Raw genomic sequence first — 16,140 nt, 5'->3', positions numbered from 1 at the left:
CTTTGGCAAAGTGTCTTCATCACCAAGGCAGTTTCCAGAGAAGGCTTATAGCTGTGGTCCATTCACTGGTAGTGCTCCCAGGAGTTGGGGTAATAAGTCCCACCTTCCTGAAAGAGGAGGTGGGTGGCATACGATGGCACCCACTACACCACCCCACACATTCACTGGTATAAACTAGCCCCCACTACCCAAGGGGGTTTTCACAGTTTTCTCACTTTCTTGCTCTAAGCACTCTGAGGTTTTAAAAGGGAGTGAAAATGGGAAACCACTAGTCATGTTAGTTCAGCATTTTGGTCAGAACAAAAGTGAGCCCAGGAACTTGAACTCCTGAGGAGATGTGTAACTCATTTCCCTCCTGTCTGTGCTCCGCTTCACATAAGCTGTCATGTTCTTCTGGAGCAGATTTACTTTAGCTGATTTGTTCACTCTAGACATGAACTCTCGGTCCCTGAGAGCTTCAATTTCCTGGGAAGCTGAAGCTGAGTGGGTCCTCTGAGGACCAACCGGAGCTGAGCAGAAGTGCACTGTGGGTGAACAAGCCTCACCCATGGGCTCTGCGAAGGCATAAGCAGCCCTGGCCATGGGGAAGAGCAATATCTTCCATTGTTCCCAAGTCTGTCCTGTGAGCTCCACAGAACCCCCATCACTTCTCAGACCCCAGACCCCCACCTCAGAACAACTCCAAATTTGCTTTCTCACCACATTACTCTGATGCAGCCAGAGGAGGGGTGCAGGGCAAGGTGCAACTGGAGACAGGGTGCGCCATGAAGGTGACAGGGTGGTGGTTTTTAAATGTCCACAAATTCTTTGATATCTCATTTTTGAAGAGGTGGAGACCAATCCTATCACCACCTCCACCCAAGAAAATAGGCTGAATTTAGTTACTTGCTTCTCAGGAACACATTAAAGTAAAATCACCGGTATGTGACTTCAGAGACTAGGTCACAAAACTAAGCAAAGTAAATTAAAGAAAATGACAACAAAAGTAGCTTGTCCTTCAAGAAGTTTATCTGTTAAGGGAAGGAGTCATATGCTAACGCCAATAGGGGCTATCGGGATTTTACATTTCTCTGCCTTAATGCTAAATAGCCCTAGCCTTTGTCTTTACCTTTTTCTTATTTAATCCATTTACTCTTCATTGAACTATTATTTCTTCTAGTTATAAGAAAGGAGCCCTGTTCTCAACATTGACTTAACAGGTATTAAATTTATGTGGATACAACTTGGCTCATTAGAATAGTAAGTAAAATACAGAACAATTCTTGCTTGGGAAACTTGAAAAATGCAGGACACAAGATGAAGGTGTAAGTCAGAACTGCTTCTTAGACGAGCTATGAACCAAGATTCTAACCATACAGGTGCCAAAGTCCTCCCAGACTTCTCACAGGTGAGAAAACACAGGAGTAGAAGTGAGGGTGCAAGTTCTGGTCCTGGCTCCTCCAAGCTCACTCTTGTAACGGCACTGGTGTTGTTTCCTTTTCCTGACCAGGGATCACTCTTTCCTGCCTGTCATTCCAAACACCCAGAGAAGTCAACTAGAAGACAGACTGAACACCCAGGAGCGCACCATAGCTTTCCTCCTTGACCAAGCCTTCCGCATCAAGGAGGACCTCTCGGCTTGTCTTCAGGGGACCCACGGCTTTCAAAAAGAGGAGTCACTCGCCAGGAAGTTACTAGAAAGCCATATCCAGACCATCACCAGCATTGTCAAAAAACTCAGCCAAAACATTGAGGTAGTTCTTCATTTCCTATATGTTGGCATCATTGCTCGACAAAGACTCAACCACCAATGTCATTTTTCAACTGTAGAAATGAGTTGCTATTGTTTAAATTTACATAATTACAATTTAGTTGCCTCTGATGAAAACAGGTCAATATTCCAACTGCTCATTTACACCAAAAAGTAGAAGAAATGCTATTCAAAAATTGTTTGTTGAATATCTATGTGACAGCAAAGACATTTGTTTGGCATTATGTCACATGCTGTGCTAAGGTATTTATCTTAGTCTAAATCTCCAAGTTTATATTAATGCAATCATTTCAAATAGAGGTTTTTATAATGCAGTGTTGGTGCTGGTTCATTGGCATTACAATCTGACCCCCAAATTCTCTCTGACCCCATATTGCACTGCTCTCTCCCGCACTCTGGTCACACTGGCCCCCGGCTCTCCCTGCAACATTCCAACCACTCAGGCTTCAGGGCATTTGCACTTGTTATGTGTTCACTCTGGCTGAATCGTCTTCCCTTAGAAGTTCCTATGAAATGGTCTTCATTCCCTTCAGGTCCCCAGGGCTTAAAAGTCAATGCCACTTCTAAAGTCACTCAAAGGTGTTTTCAGGCATAATAAAGTGTCACAAAAGTGAGGAGAGACAAGGGGCTCAGTGCCTTAGAGATATTGAGAAATTCAAGCAAGTACAGAACTAACACTAAAATAAGATCCCAGTTGAGCAGTCAAAACTTCTTGGTAATTGGAAAGAGAACAGCATTCTGAGAAATACAAAAATGCTTCTGGAACAATCTATATTTTGATCTGAGTAGTTGTTACATGGTTGATTATATTCATTAAAATTATCCAGATATACACTTTGATTTCTACTTTTTTTTTTTCCAGAATGAGGGGGGCGGTGGTTGATGAGAGGGAGAGAAACATTGATGCAAGAGAGGAACATCAATCAGTTGTCTCTTGTACGCACCCCACCTGGGGACCAAACCCACAACCCTGTATCCTGACTGGTAGGGAATTGATCTGGTGACCTTTCAGTTTACAAGATGGTGTCCAACCAACTGAGCTGCGCTAGTCAGGACAATTTCTACATTTTAATATTTATTAATTATACCTCAATAAAAAAATCTTACCATTAAGAAAAGAAATATTCCCAGATCTCTAGAAGTTTTGCCAAGAGCTCCTTTTCATATAATAATAATCTTAGATTAGCTCTGAAAAAAGACAAACCCAACAAAACCTTTTCCAAAAACTGTAAAATCTCAAAATATTTACAATTCAATTAAAGTTTTGTCATATATAGGAAAAATGAGGAGGCTGGTCTGGTTGCTTGTTTATTTTTTAAATCAAATTAATTTTTAAGCCTCCAACTAATTATGTTTTAAGATTAATTTATTATGTTTTTAAATTAACTAATTTTTAACTCACAAAAAGAATTTTATGTTTAACATTGCTTTATAGTGTTTTCTCCCAACTTGTTTGTTGTAATTACTTTGAAAGTTTAGGAGAAAAATTTTAAACCTGGAACAAAAATTTCTCATAATTCCACCATCAAAGGGCAATCTCTACTCTCAAATGTATCTCCCTCTAGCCCTTCCAGACATCCCATAGAGAATGCTGAGACTACATTTGTAAGCACAATCTTTAATATAAAATTATGTCATAAACTCTTTCATGTGTCATTAAAAGCTCTTTGCATGCTGCATATACCATGATATGCTTAATTATTCTCCTAATACTGAAATATCTTTATGCATGGATGTGTCAGCATTTGGATTATTTCTGTACTAAGCATTCTCAGAAGTAGAATTAGCAGGGAATGAACACTGTGAGAACTTTTGATGCATTTTTCCAAATTGGTTTCCAGAGAGTTTATAGTTACTTATACTTCCATTAGCATTCTATGAAAGTGCTTTCTCCCCTGTCCTGATGCCAGGAGTGAGATGTATTGTTTTAATCTTTGCTAATTCAATGAGACAGAAATGAGATGTCTTTTCACTTCTTAAAAGTGACTATAAAAATCTATATTTTCTCTGTCAATAATCTGTTAATGTCTTAGTCCATTTGTTTGGGGAGGGGTGATGCTTTTTAATTCGTATTGATTTGATGTGTTTTTTTAATTAATTAAGAAAAATAACCAGTGGTACATTGGTAAATGTTTAACATTCAGCAATCACTTTCTTATGGGTGATAAGAATCTGATTTGTGGTGCTTGCTTATTTCCACAGTGTAAATATTCTCAGTATGATTCATTTCCAACACCAACAGTAAGCTACTGACAAAGAAGGGAAGAGGCTCATACAATGGGCTCTCCCAAATAGGTGCATGCTGATTGCAGCACAACACCGAAACCTTTGGCAATAACATTTGTTATAAATGTTTTCCAGTTCATTGTTTTTATCTTAATTATATTTACAATGTTTTTACAAGCTTTTTTTTATTAACCTAAACAGCCCATTATTTTGCTTTGTGATTTTTCTCATTGGTTTTAAGAATAGAATTTCTTTATTCAAAGATGAAATGGTCTTCTCTATTATCTATTAGTTTTACGGTTTAACATTTTACTTATTTATAATCTATTTTTTTTAAATCTACATTGATGTGTGACATGAGATAAAGATCTAAATGGACTGTTTTCTGAATCAGTTACAAGAGAGCCCAATATCATTTATGAAACTCCCCCCACATTGCTTTGTGAGTCTCCTGTACAGCATATTTCTGTCTTAGATTTGCCCAAGTCGTAATTACATGGATCTATTTGGTAATACACATCTATTTAGCTGTGCTGACTTACTGATCCTTATTTTATAAATTTTTTTGGCATTTAGTAGGGCACATTCCCCTTCATCACTGTTCTTTACCAAAACAAAGCATGATAGCACCTATTGTTATGATCTGAATATTTGTGTCCCCCACAGATTCATATGTTGAAATCCTAATGCCCAATGTGATGGTATTAGGAGGTAAGGCCTTGGTCAGGAGGGTGAAATCTTTGTGAATAGCATTAGGGATTAGGACCCTCCTAAGGGAGATTCCACAGAGCTCCCTAGCCCCTACTACCATCTGAAGACACAGTAAGAAGCTGGCAGTCTGCAGCCCAGAAGAGGGCTCTCACTAGCACCGGATCATGCAGGCACCCTATCATGGACTCCCAGCCTCCAGAACTGAGAAATCCATTTTTGATTCCATAAACTACCCAGCCTGTGCTATTTTGTTATAGCAACCCAGACTAAGACATCTACACACATGAAGGAACAAGCTAATGAAAATAAATTTTAAAAATCTAGCTAGTGTTTTTGACACTTTTATGTCTTCGTTTAAGCTTAATTTGCTCTTAAATTGTCTTGATCTGCCAGCTTATAAATGGGCATGATTCTGCATACAGTCTTTGAAATTTCTATAGATTATTAGCTACAAAATTCTTCTTTTGCTCAGAAAATTTACAAACATAGGTTTAAACATAGTTCAGTCCTTGGTTGTATACAGCAACTGAACTTGCGTGTCTCTCCACACCCCAAGTGTATGTTTTCTGAAGTCCCATACTCTCACTGTTTCCTGAGTAAATATATAAAAATTACTTTTTATGTATCCTGACATTACGTTGGAATTTTTTGGAATGTCAAGTGAGATATAATTTTTTGTGTGGACAAAAATTTATTTTAATTAGTAAATTAATATTTATATTATGAGTGCAAAAAATTTAAAACTACTGTTCTTGACCACCAAGTCTGGTGGTAGAGGTCAGTCAGCTCTATTTCAGAATACCAAGACAGAGTGAAGACATGCCTAAGAAAAGCTTTTGAATAACATGTCAGTATTTAAACACTGAGAGATTTAACATAAAATCTGGGTTTCTGGCTCCCTTTAAGCCCTGAGAAACCACTGTGCCCACGCGGCAACAATCAGCTCTAGTCCAGCCGTGGCTGCCTCCCTGGGATACACAGCAGGAGTGCTTCTCTCGGACATGGGACTCCACCACTCTGCCAGCCACACTATCAGCCTAACTTAGAAATGCATTCAGTTTTTTAACCTCTGCTTTAAACGATACTTTCTTGTCATATGTGAAGAGAAATTAATAGGAATTCTAACTCGAAATTACAGATTTTAGAAGACCAAATAAGAATTCGAGACCAGGCGGCCACAGGAACTAACTTTGCAGTACAGGAGCTAAACACCAAACACCTTCAAGGAGTTGGAGACCTTCGAGGAAGAGTAGCCAGGTGAGATGCAACATATTAACAAATGTTTTGCAGTCAGTTCTTGGCTACTACATTCTCATGCCCAAGTAAGTTCTGTATTGTTCCAAACAAGATACTGTCTTTACATGAAGCTAAACTGATGACAGGGTAGTTGTAAAAGTGTATCACGGGATTTGAAAACCTCAGGCTACCTGTGGGATCCAAGGTTCCTATTAAAGCCCCTTTATACAGAATGTCCAGTTCAACCACATGTGGCACAAGTCTCATCTTTGCAGCCCTCAATTATCCAAATGCCAACACCCATGCAGAGACATGCCCTCAAAACCACATAGAAAACCCCCAGAGGTACCAAATTCTGATTAAACATTTAAATATATAAGAATTACATGTAAAAGTTTGATGAATTGGATCTACTGATGTTGGATAAAGTTTTTAATAACATCTTATGTGTGAGATTTCTAATCAAAAGAACTGCTGGTGTACAGTTCTGTGAACATCTGTTGATACTGACAAGAGCAGGACCGCTCTGGCAGAAACATCAAAGATGACTTGGGAATGGCTGACCTTGAACACCACCTGTCTCTCCAACTCTTGCCAGAACCTCTTTCCTCACTCTTGGATTACCCCCACCTCTGCCTTGTTAATCACCCTGAAGTATTAATGACTGAATAAGAGTTAAGTGATTAATACCTAAGACAAACTTCTCCATCCAATTCAACAAAAATATATTGGGTTGGCTAAAAAATCCATTGTGTTGTTTTCTGTACAATGCCTCTCGTAGTGCTTAGTTGTCTTTAAATTCATTTGAAACAATTTTGTTAGGTTGTATTGAGACAACTGTCATATCAGCATGCATTTTAAAAAACTTATCAAAATTGGTGAATTTTTATGTAGCCAATTCAATATTGAAGGTGGAAGAAAATATGCAACATTTTTGGCATATTATGCTTTATTATTCCAAGAAAGGGAAAAACACAACTGAAACACAAAGAAAGATGTGTGCACTGTATGGAGAAGGTGCTGTGACTGATCAAATGTGTCAAAAGTGGTTTGTGGAGTTTCTTGGTACTATTGACATTTTGGCCAAATAATTCTTTGCTGTGGGGCTGTCTTATGCACTAGAAGATGAGTAACAGCACCCTGGGCCTCTACCCTCTAGAAGCCAATAGCAGGAGATAGCTGACATATGCAAAATATTCAAATCAATGAAGTAATTGGTGAAAATGAAAAATGTGTCTTTTATTTTACAGAAAAAAACATACAGACTTTTTGGCCAACCCAATAGTAAGCACTTACATGCCAGGCAGTGGGCTAGGATTCAGGGATTCGGCAACACAGTCCCCTTTCCTATATCTGTTTACAGTCTACCCGAAAAAACAAAGCCAGAAATATAAACCATGAAGTGAGCACTATAATGAAAGCCCATGTGCTATGAGAATACCCCAATTAGACTGGGGTTTTGAGGAGGCTTTCTGGAGGAGGTGACTGTTGAGATGAGTCTTGAACAGTTTATGTAGCAGTTAGCTAGACAGGAACGGGTGGGAAAGGTATTTCAAATAGAAGGAATAACATGTTCATAAGAACTAAGAATGAATTATTGTGACATGTTCAAAGGCCTACCTGTGAGAAGAGTATTTTCATTCTGATATTTTGGGATTGCATTTAGGGAGAGATGGGAGATTGGGAGATAAAGCTAGAGAAGTGGTCCAGAGTTGGGTAATGAGGGATCTTGTGGGCCAGGGTAAAGACTTTGGACTTTGTGTGGAAGGTTTTAAATAGCCATGGGAAGATTTTAAGTAAGTGGATGGCATACCACATTTAGTGACATTCTAGTACTAAATGAATTGGCAGGAACAAGCCATGAAGATGAAAGGAAGTCTATTGCCGCAAAGAAGGTGAGAAATGCCAAGGACCTACAGTGAGAACTGGCCACGAGAGTTCAGAGAACACAACACGCAACGCAGACATTAGGGAAACAGTCTGCAGGGTTACCACCTGTATGTGCACACACATGCACACATATATACGTACATAATCGATTATATTATGTGTAAATATGTTTTATATGTCTAGAATACATTAAATTCCTACCTAATTATCTATAATATTTGATACATACAAAGAACTGTATATTTGTATAAATTATGAAGCAAGATAATAAAATAAGCACTAACACCCTACTTAGATGTGCCATGATTTTGCAAAGAAGATAAACAGCAAATGTCTGTTTTGAATGAAACTTGCAATTTGATTCAATTTGCTGGTGCTCTGATGCCACCGCAGCCATTTATTTCTTTCTGCAAACTATATACTTTACACACCTATTATTTTATTCTTGTAAATCCTGTCCTATGTATGAAGCAAAATAACAAACAGATGTAAGTAAAACCAAGAAATGAATGAAATAATATCAAGAAGAAGATGTCCTTTGATCTGCTCCAGTTCTTTTTTCTTTGTTTTTCATTTTTTTAGTAAAAATTGTATACATTTAAGGTGTACAACCTGATTTGATATACATCATAAAATGAATACTACAGTCTAATTAACACATATTCTCCTCACATAGTTATCTTTTCCGTGTGTGAACAGAGCCCTACAATGCACTCTGTCCGCACACTTCCATTCTTCAGTACAGTACTCGATACAGCCATCGTGCTGCGCATTGGATCTCTAGACTTTCTGCTCCTGTGCAGCTGCCACCCTGCACACCCTGACCCACACCCTCGATTTTTCCTGCCTCTTCACTCCTGATGACCACTGTTCTTCCTGCTTCTGTGTATTTGACTTCTTTAGATTCCATATACACATGAGATCATGCAGTTTTTGTCTTCCTGTGTCTAGAGTATCTTACTTACGATAACGCCCCAGGTTAACACATGTTGTCTCAAATGGTAATATCTCCTTCTTTTTGAGGCTAAAAATATTCCGCTGTGTGTGTGTGTGTGTATATCTCAATTTCTTTATGCATTCACCCATCAACAGACACTTAGGTTGTTTCCATGACTTCGCTATTGTGAATAATGTTGCAATGGATATGGGAGTACAGGTACTGACTTCATTTCCTTTGGTGATGTATTCAGAAGAGGGATTGCTGGATGTCGTCTGTTTTTAGTTTTTTGAAGAACCTCCATACTGTTTTCTATAATGGCTGCACCAGTTTACATTCCTGCAAACAGTGTACAAAGGTTCCCTTTCCTCCACATACTCTCCAACACTTAGGTTTTATTTTTTGATAATAGCCATCCTAACAGTGTGAGGCGATATCATGGTTTTGATTTTCATTTTCCTGCTGATAAGCGATGTTGATTATCATTTCATGTGCCTGTTGGCCATTTGTATGTTGTCTTTGGACAAATGCCCATACAGGGCCTTTGCCCATTTTTTAGTCCTGTGTCCTGTTAATGTGGTCCAACAAAATTCACACATGAACCCATCAGCTCTCAGAGATTGGTGAATTGGGAGCCAGCCTTCCAGGTGGCAACTGTAGAAGTTTGAGTGTTTGACCTGGGTTCAAACCCTACACTCCTCAGAAAGAAGTTGGGATTTGGAAGTTCCCTCCCAATTGAAAAACACTGTGCCAGGGATGGAATTTACGGCATTAGTGTGTCTCAGCTTTTCCTACCCATTTTGACATGGGTATTTTCTTCTTTGCCCCCATGTTTAAGAGTTACCATGTTTTTCTCCAGAGGGGATTGATCCACAGGTAGCTGTTCATTTGGCATGTCTGAGGAAAGACCGAAACTGAAGTGCCTCCTATTCTTTTGCCTTCTTCTCCAATTGCTTACTTACTTTCCCCTTCAATCCTAAGCAGTGGTATGAAGACAGGGTCTTATTTTTCCTTGAAATGCCTTTCTTTTATGAAAATTTCTTCAAACTATTTGGTAATCTGTACCAGAATCTGTCCGTGAGCCATAAGACTTAAATTCGCCTTTCCTCTCCTATTTCTTTTCTGTATTTCTGCCAGACAGCTGATTGGTAGACAAGCTAAGGCAGATTAATTACTATCTCTTTCCACATATATTGACCTTCATTTCAATGATCATTTTGGCATAAGTAAAATTAAGTTATTTTAACATAATTCTTAGAAAACATGTCATTGCTTCATAAATCAAACTCAATATTTAATAACTACAATGTCCTTTGAATTTCACACCACATTTTCCATCCCCAAATAGTGGCAGTTTAAAAGCAAGTACTTCCAGTGAGCTGAGGTGCTCTGAGTTGTCTGGCCTGCTTCCGACACCCTCTCCTCTGTTCGACAGATTAGTTTTACTGCGAAAGGAGAAGGCGAGCATGTAAAGGGCACCCTGAGGGATGGCTCTGACTTACACTGTGTAGCAGCAGCCAGAGGAGACCAGCCCTCTGGCCACCTTTGGCTATTTGGGACCCCAAGACAGACCTGCATATGAAAAAGAGGCAAATTGTGTTGATGTGTGATTAAAAGTCATCCCTTTGAGGAAACAATAATAATATTGTGAATATTATCAATTTTTAAAAGGTAAAGAATGGGGACTTTTGATTAAAGATAGTAAAATAAAGATACTTTTACTCCCCTCTTCTCACCTGAGATGTCTTAATGCCAGTTACAAGTAAAAGGAAAACAAACATAATATATATTTAATGTAATATGGATGTTGCCACAACTGACGACCCCATCCATGCAGAGCACACTTACAAATGCTGTGATATTAAACATAATGATTTCCTTCAAAACAAGAGTCATAATCCTGAAAAGCATAGGCCAAATAATCTGAATAGAGCACTACTACCTGGGGGATTGATTGAATCATGGGAGAGATACGAGACCCTTCAGAGATTCAGGTCAGCAGCACAGAAAGCTGGGGAGGGAGCTGAAGATGCAAGCCTGTTATGCATCATCCAGGACATCCCCCCTTGCCACTTCGTACCTGAGAGAAACTGGCTGAAGTGCAACAGGATGAGGAGGGAGAGTAGGTGATTGTGTCACAACAGAGAATGATTTGCTGTGAGATACACAATCTGGTTTTTGAGGGAAAAAATGGGAAGGTATGCCCCACCACCACCCACCTAAGGAAAGTATAGATTTTGACTCAGACACGCCTGAGTAGAGGGTATGATTTAGTCTCTACCAAGCACATCCTCACTAATCTCCAGATAGCCCGAATCATTCAAAAAAGTAAGAGTGGTAGTTAGGAAGAATCTAGACTGTGCATAAAAATCACCACCACCACCATCTATGGATGGATGGATGGATGGATGGATGGATGGATGGATGGATGATAGATAGATAGATAGATAGATAGATAGATAGATAGATAGATAGATGATAGATAGATAGACTGATAAAAATGTAAGGCTGATGAATATACCTTATGAGAGGAATTACCCAGAAAAACTCAAGAGTTCAAATCAAAGTTTCTCTTAGTTTCAAGGAAATTAAGAGCAAGAGAAACATAAAAAGTTTCAGATAGAACAGTTACATGTAATTTTGCTTCTTCCAAAAGCCCCACTGATTTATAGTTAACGATTTTATCTTTAAAACATCAACCCACAAAGACTGCGTGGAAATCAGTGTGGAAATCTTGGAACCTAGAAAACAGATGGACATGTGGAAACTTACTTCCTGACATAATAAAACCAATTTTAAAACTGGGAGATAAGCTGAAAATGACTGTGTTTTATACCACAATATTCTCAACAGGCTTAGGAGTTGTCTACACCAGGAACCTCTGAAACTATGTGTAAGTGTGGGCACTTGCCTCTCAGGAAAAGAACTGAGAGGCAGAGCAAGGAGCCACTATTTTATTAGCCTTTTAGTTTTTGTTGACTTTTAAACTATAGGCATGTTTTACTTTGATGAAAATATGAGATAAGCCCTGGCTGGTGTGGCTCAGTGGATTGAGCGTGGGCCTGCGAACTAAAGGGTCACTGGTTTGATTCCCAGTCAGGCCACATGCCTGGGTTTCGGGCCAGGTCCCCAGTAGGGGGTGTTCAAGAGGCAACCACACATTCATGTTTCTCTCCCTCTCTTCCCCCCTCCTTTCCCTTCTCTACAAAAATAAATAAAACCTTTTAAAAATATACGAGATAAAAGGCTTTCACCCAAAAACAGAGTATCAGACAACAAAAGGAAATAGGTAAATGAATTGCTCAGAGATAAGGTAAAAGAAAAAAATTAAAATATTACAAAGATTAAACCTATGAATACTTCAGAAGCTTCCCAAATAGAATAAATACAACTAAAGGTAATAGAGTAATAGAGCAATTTATTTTAATTATGAGCAAACCATACAAAATAAAATGAAAATGCTTTTCAATATAAAAATGCTTATAGAGAAATAATGTATATGACAGGCAAGTAAAACTCATTCAATGTAGACCTAATAATAGGATCTCCAGAAGTAGCAGAAAAAAATTCTTCAAAAGGAAAATACTCAAGGTTACAAGAGAAGAGATTTGAATTTGTAGCTCAAAACACCACCACCACCAACAAAAAACTGCAACCTGAGAAGAATTAAATAAGAACAATTAAACCAAGATATCCTCGCTGAAGTTACTGAAGATCAAGAAAAAATAAAAAGAATCATTAGACATTGAGATAGACAAAACAGATCGCATGAAACAAGGAAAAATGTAGTCACCGAGATTTCTCCACCCTAACCAGTGCCAGAAAAGGAGGGAGCCCCACCTAGCGCATTCCGAACAAAAGAAAAAGTGGCCCAGTGCTGTTATCTTAAATGAATTACCTTTTACGCATTAGAGAGCTGGCAGGCATTCATTCTCAAGCACTCAAGAACTTAAAGGTTCCAACACTCCCAAGGACTTCTTTGGCAGTCTGGGTCGCACAATCTGGCCAGCCAAGGAATACATCCAAATGAGGTTATCAGGCAGGAAATCGTGGTTTAAAAGGATGTCAGTGAACACCGCATCAAACTGGAGAAGGAAGACTAAATGACAGTGGGAAATCTAGTTACGGAACACAGTGTAAATGTCATATAACTTGACATTTTCAAAATAGAATATGAACAAAAACTTTTTGCAAAAACAAGTATATAAACTTATTTTCTCATCTTTTGGCATGTGGTCAATAAATAATGTCTAAAGTTGAAATGGTAGGTGTAAGAAGTCTAATTCCAATCTATGATAGCTTTTCATCACATTTTTGAGAAGCAAATGATTGTTGTTTAGAAACAAATATATGTAGTGAAGAAACATATATGTGTATATATAAGTAATATATATGTAAAAAATCTTAAGTTCAGCAATTTTTTTTTTCATTTTTCACTACAGGCACCTTTCCTTAGCTTAAATGAAATTAAAATTCAATACTACATTTTAAACTAAAATTGGCACGTATAGCAACACAAATATTCTAAAATTATTTTTATAGTGTTTCTAACTCCTGTGTCTGTGTGTGTATATATATATATATATCTATATATATATATACATATATATGTACACATTATATATGTGTGTATATGTCTATATGTGTGTGTGTATATAACAATGGAATGCTAATCAAAATTATTTCTGAAAAATGGGACTTGGGATGATCTGAACTCTCCTCTTTGTTTTTTTTCTTTTGTATTATATGAAATTTTTATAATGAACATGTGTTAATTTAAAAGAAACGATAAAATTACTCCACAGAAGGAGAGAAGGACTAGCTTCCTTTTGAAATATGGAGTGTGGGCTTTGAGAAACCGCTAACCCTTGACTCCAGCTTGTGGGATGCGGAGGCTGGGCTGGTCAGGAGGTGAAGCTGAGTAGGCCAGCAACTCCCAAGTTGAATAAATAAATAATAACTGCTGATCTTGCGTCGGTGCTTTCTCTGTGCCAGGTACTGACTAAATGCTTTGCATTCATTGCCTCCTTTCATCCCCAAATAACCCTGTGAAGTAATGTTATGCAGGACAGCTAATGAGGTTGGAAGGTTGAGCTCACAGCACTTCGGGAGACACTGCTCACGTCATTGCCTGTGTCTGGCAACGCTATGGTTACCCGGTGGACAACTCAGTTGTACATTTACATGCAGTGACCTTGGCATCGTATCCTCTCAGAGAGGTTAAAAAACTTGTCCCAGATCACAAACGTAGGAAGCAGCAGGAGCCAGTTTCAAAGCCTGGCCTATCTGACACCAGAGACCAAATGCTTAACCGCTAGCTACAATGCACAGAGCAGCTGTCCCAGAGGGTAGGGGTCCAGGTGGGGATGAGGGAAGGTGTCGGGAAGTGGTAGCAGCAACCGCTCCTGTGTAGTCCTTGGGGGTCTTAATGTAGACTCACATAAGAATATTCTAACAAACCATCAATAGAGGGTTTTCTACAGTAACATTTTACATATACGAATGTGTGAAATGGCTTTTGCCCATGACTATGGTGCATACCATCCCATTCCCTTTCTGATTAGGTCATTTCCTCTTTTTTCCCCCCCAGCAGCACCCCCTAACCCCCTCACCACAGTCCCCTGGTATCACTTCAAGGGACTACTCAGGCAAAATTACCATCTTACCTTTGGCTCAACGTTGGCACCAAAAATCTTAAAAAAATAAAATTTATTTCTGGATCCTAAAACATGTTATCAGTTATAAAACAAACCATATTTATAGCACTTAGCATGATAACATGAAAATGTGGTTCCTCATACATGTTATGTGATGACAGTCAACACAGCTACTTCATCAATGGCAAACTTCAAAGTGATCTCTGGGACTTGTACCCAAAACAGCCCAGACTGACGGTCAACACAGTATGCAGCCTGCTCTCTCCCACAAGAGGCCATGAGCGGTGATAGTGGGGCGGGTTCCCAGACATGCTGGGAACATAGTTAATCTTCAGCTCCAACCCCATTTCACTAGAGTTCCTTCCTTAAAATACCAAATGCAACTTTATGGGCCAAAGCTTCATTCACATGTTAGTGTGAATTGTTGCCCGAATACAGGCAATATTTGACGGAGACCACTCGAGGGGCAGAAGTTTTGATTGGGATTAAAAGGGGGGAAGTTTTGGTTTGAGAATGGGTTGGAAGAGTTAGGAGGGCTTGGACACTTTACTAGCCAAAGGAGAATTGAGAATCTGGGAGCGAGGGGAAGATGTTAATGGGAGGAAAGGAGATCCAGAATGTGATATAGAAGAGGAAAAATTTTCAATTTTTCCTAACCATAGGCAGCAGGGAATATTCACAAATGTCAAAATGTGTTTAGAACTCCTATGACTGAGTTAGTGCATTAAGCTGAAAATCTAAAATTTACTCCCAATTTCCCCAATGTCCTCACCTAGACCAACTCAGTTCTCTGGTTGGGCCTGAGTATTGTTATTCAACCTGGTTTTTCTCCCATCAAGAAGAGGAAAATGAAGGAGAGTCCTGTATATGCTCCCACATCTGCCAACTCGTTGTTCAAAGAACTCCAGGACATTTGCCGTCAAATGAATGCACAGAGCCTACCATAGTATTAAAAATGTTTTGCGCCTGTTGATCTCACAACCGATTTCCATCTTGCCACTAGATGTGACTCCAGCATTGTGAAGCTCTCTGGAGACCTTCATTTCATCAGGCATGAGTACCGACAAATTGAAAAAACAATTCAAGAGCTCATGTCTTCCCTACAAACTATTTCTAAGAACTTGGATATGAAGGTAACTGAAAATTAATGGAACTCATATTGTGTTTTACTGCCCAAAGATCATTATAGCTTAATCAATATGTCCAGTCAAGTGGTAACTATTCAAGAGAACTCTTTTCTTCCAAAGACTTAAATAGGACAGCTCATGCATAAGTGCCATGGCTACTGTCAGTTCAATCAACAAATATTTAATGAGTTCTCCAATGTTCTCATACACCCACCCAATCAAGGATGCCACTTGATTTCACTATAGCCCTTGCTTCCTTCCTCTCTGGGTTCCCCTCAAAGATGATAGAACCATGAATTATTAGCAAAAGAATTTCTCGAGGGAGGCTATTATTGTTAAAGTTCCAATATAAATGTGAATTGATCGTGTTACATCCCTGCAATGGGTTATGTCTCTTACGAAATACTGTGCAAAACCATTGTCCTGGATGTTGAAGGCCATGTCTACACAGGCCCCTGCTGATGTCTTAGCTTACCCTTGGTACCCAGTGATACTGAACTGTCTGCGAGGAGGTCCCCACCCACTCCAACATTGCACGGCCTCCACCTTCTTCTTCTTTTCTGACTGAAATGTCTCTCCCCTTTCTCAACCAGTTAGTGTTTTGAC

At 38.9% G+C, this 16,140-nt stretch overlaps 1 protein-coding gene across 3 annotated transcripts in view; it reads left to right on the top strand.

The window, feature by feature from the left end:
* The window catches only part of FAM81B (family with sequence similarity 81 member B), a 49,840-nt gene that overhangs the window by 15,114 nt on the left and 18,586 nt on the right, over positions 1-16,140 (top strand). For all 3 annotated transcript variants that reach the window (XM_045197866.2, XM_053911810.1, XM_045197867.2), the window contains 3 exons: positions 1,490-1,733; positions 5,826-5,944; positions 15,411-15,540. In XM_045197866.2, the coding sequence (XP_045053801.2) occupies positions 1,490-1,733; positions 5,826-5,944; positions 15,411-15,540 (493 nt within the window). The remainder of the gene's footprint in view (positions 1-1,489; positions 1,734-5,825; positions 5,945-15,410; positions 15,541-16,140) is intronic.

This window comes from Desmodus rotundus, chromosome 1, assembly GCF_022682495.2.
Source record: "Desmodus rotundus isolate HL8 chromosome 1, HLdesRot8A.1, whole genome shotgun sequence".
Lineage (NCBI taxonomy): Eukaryota > Metazoa > Chordata > Mammalia > Chiroptera > Phyllostomidae > Desmodus > Desmodus rotundus.
The sequence above is the reverse complement of the archived record's forward strand: the minus strand, read 5'-3'. Positions and strand labels throughout refer to the sequence as shown.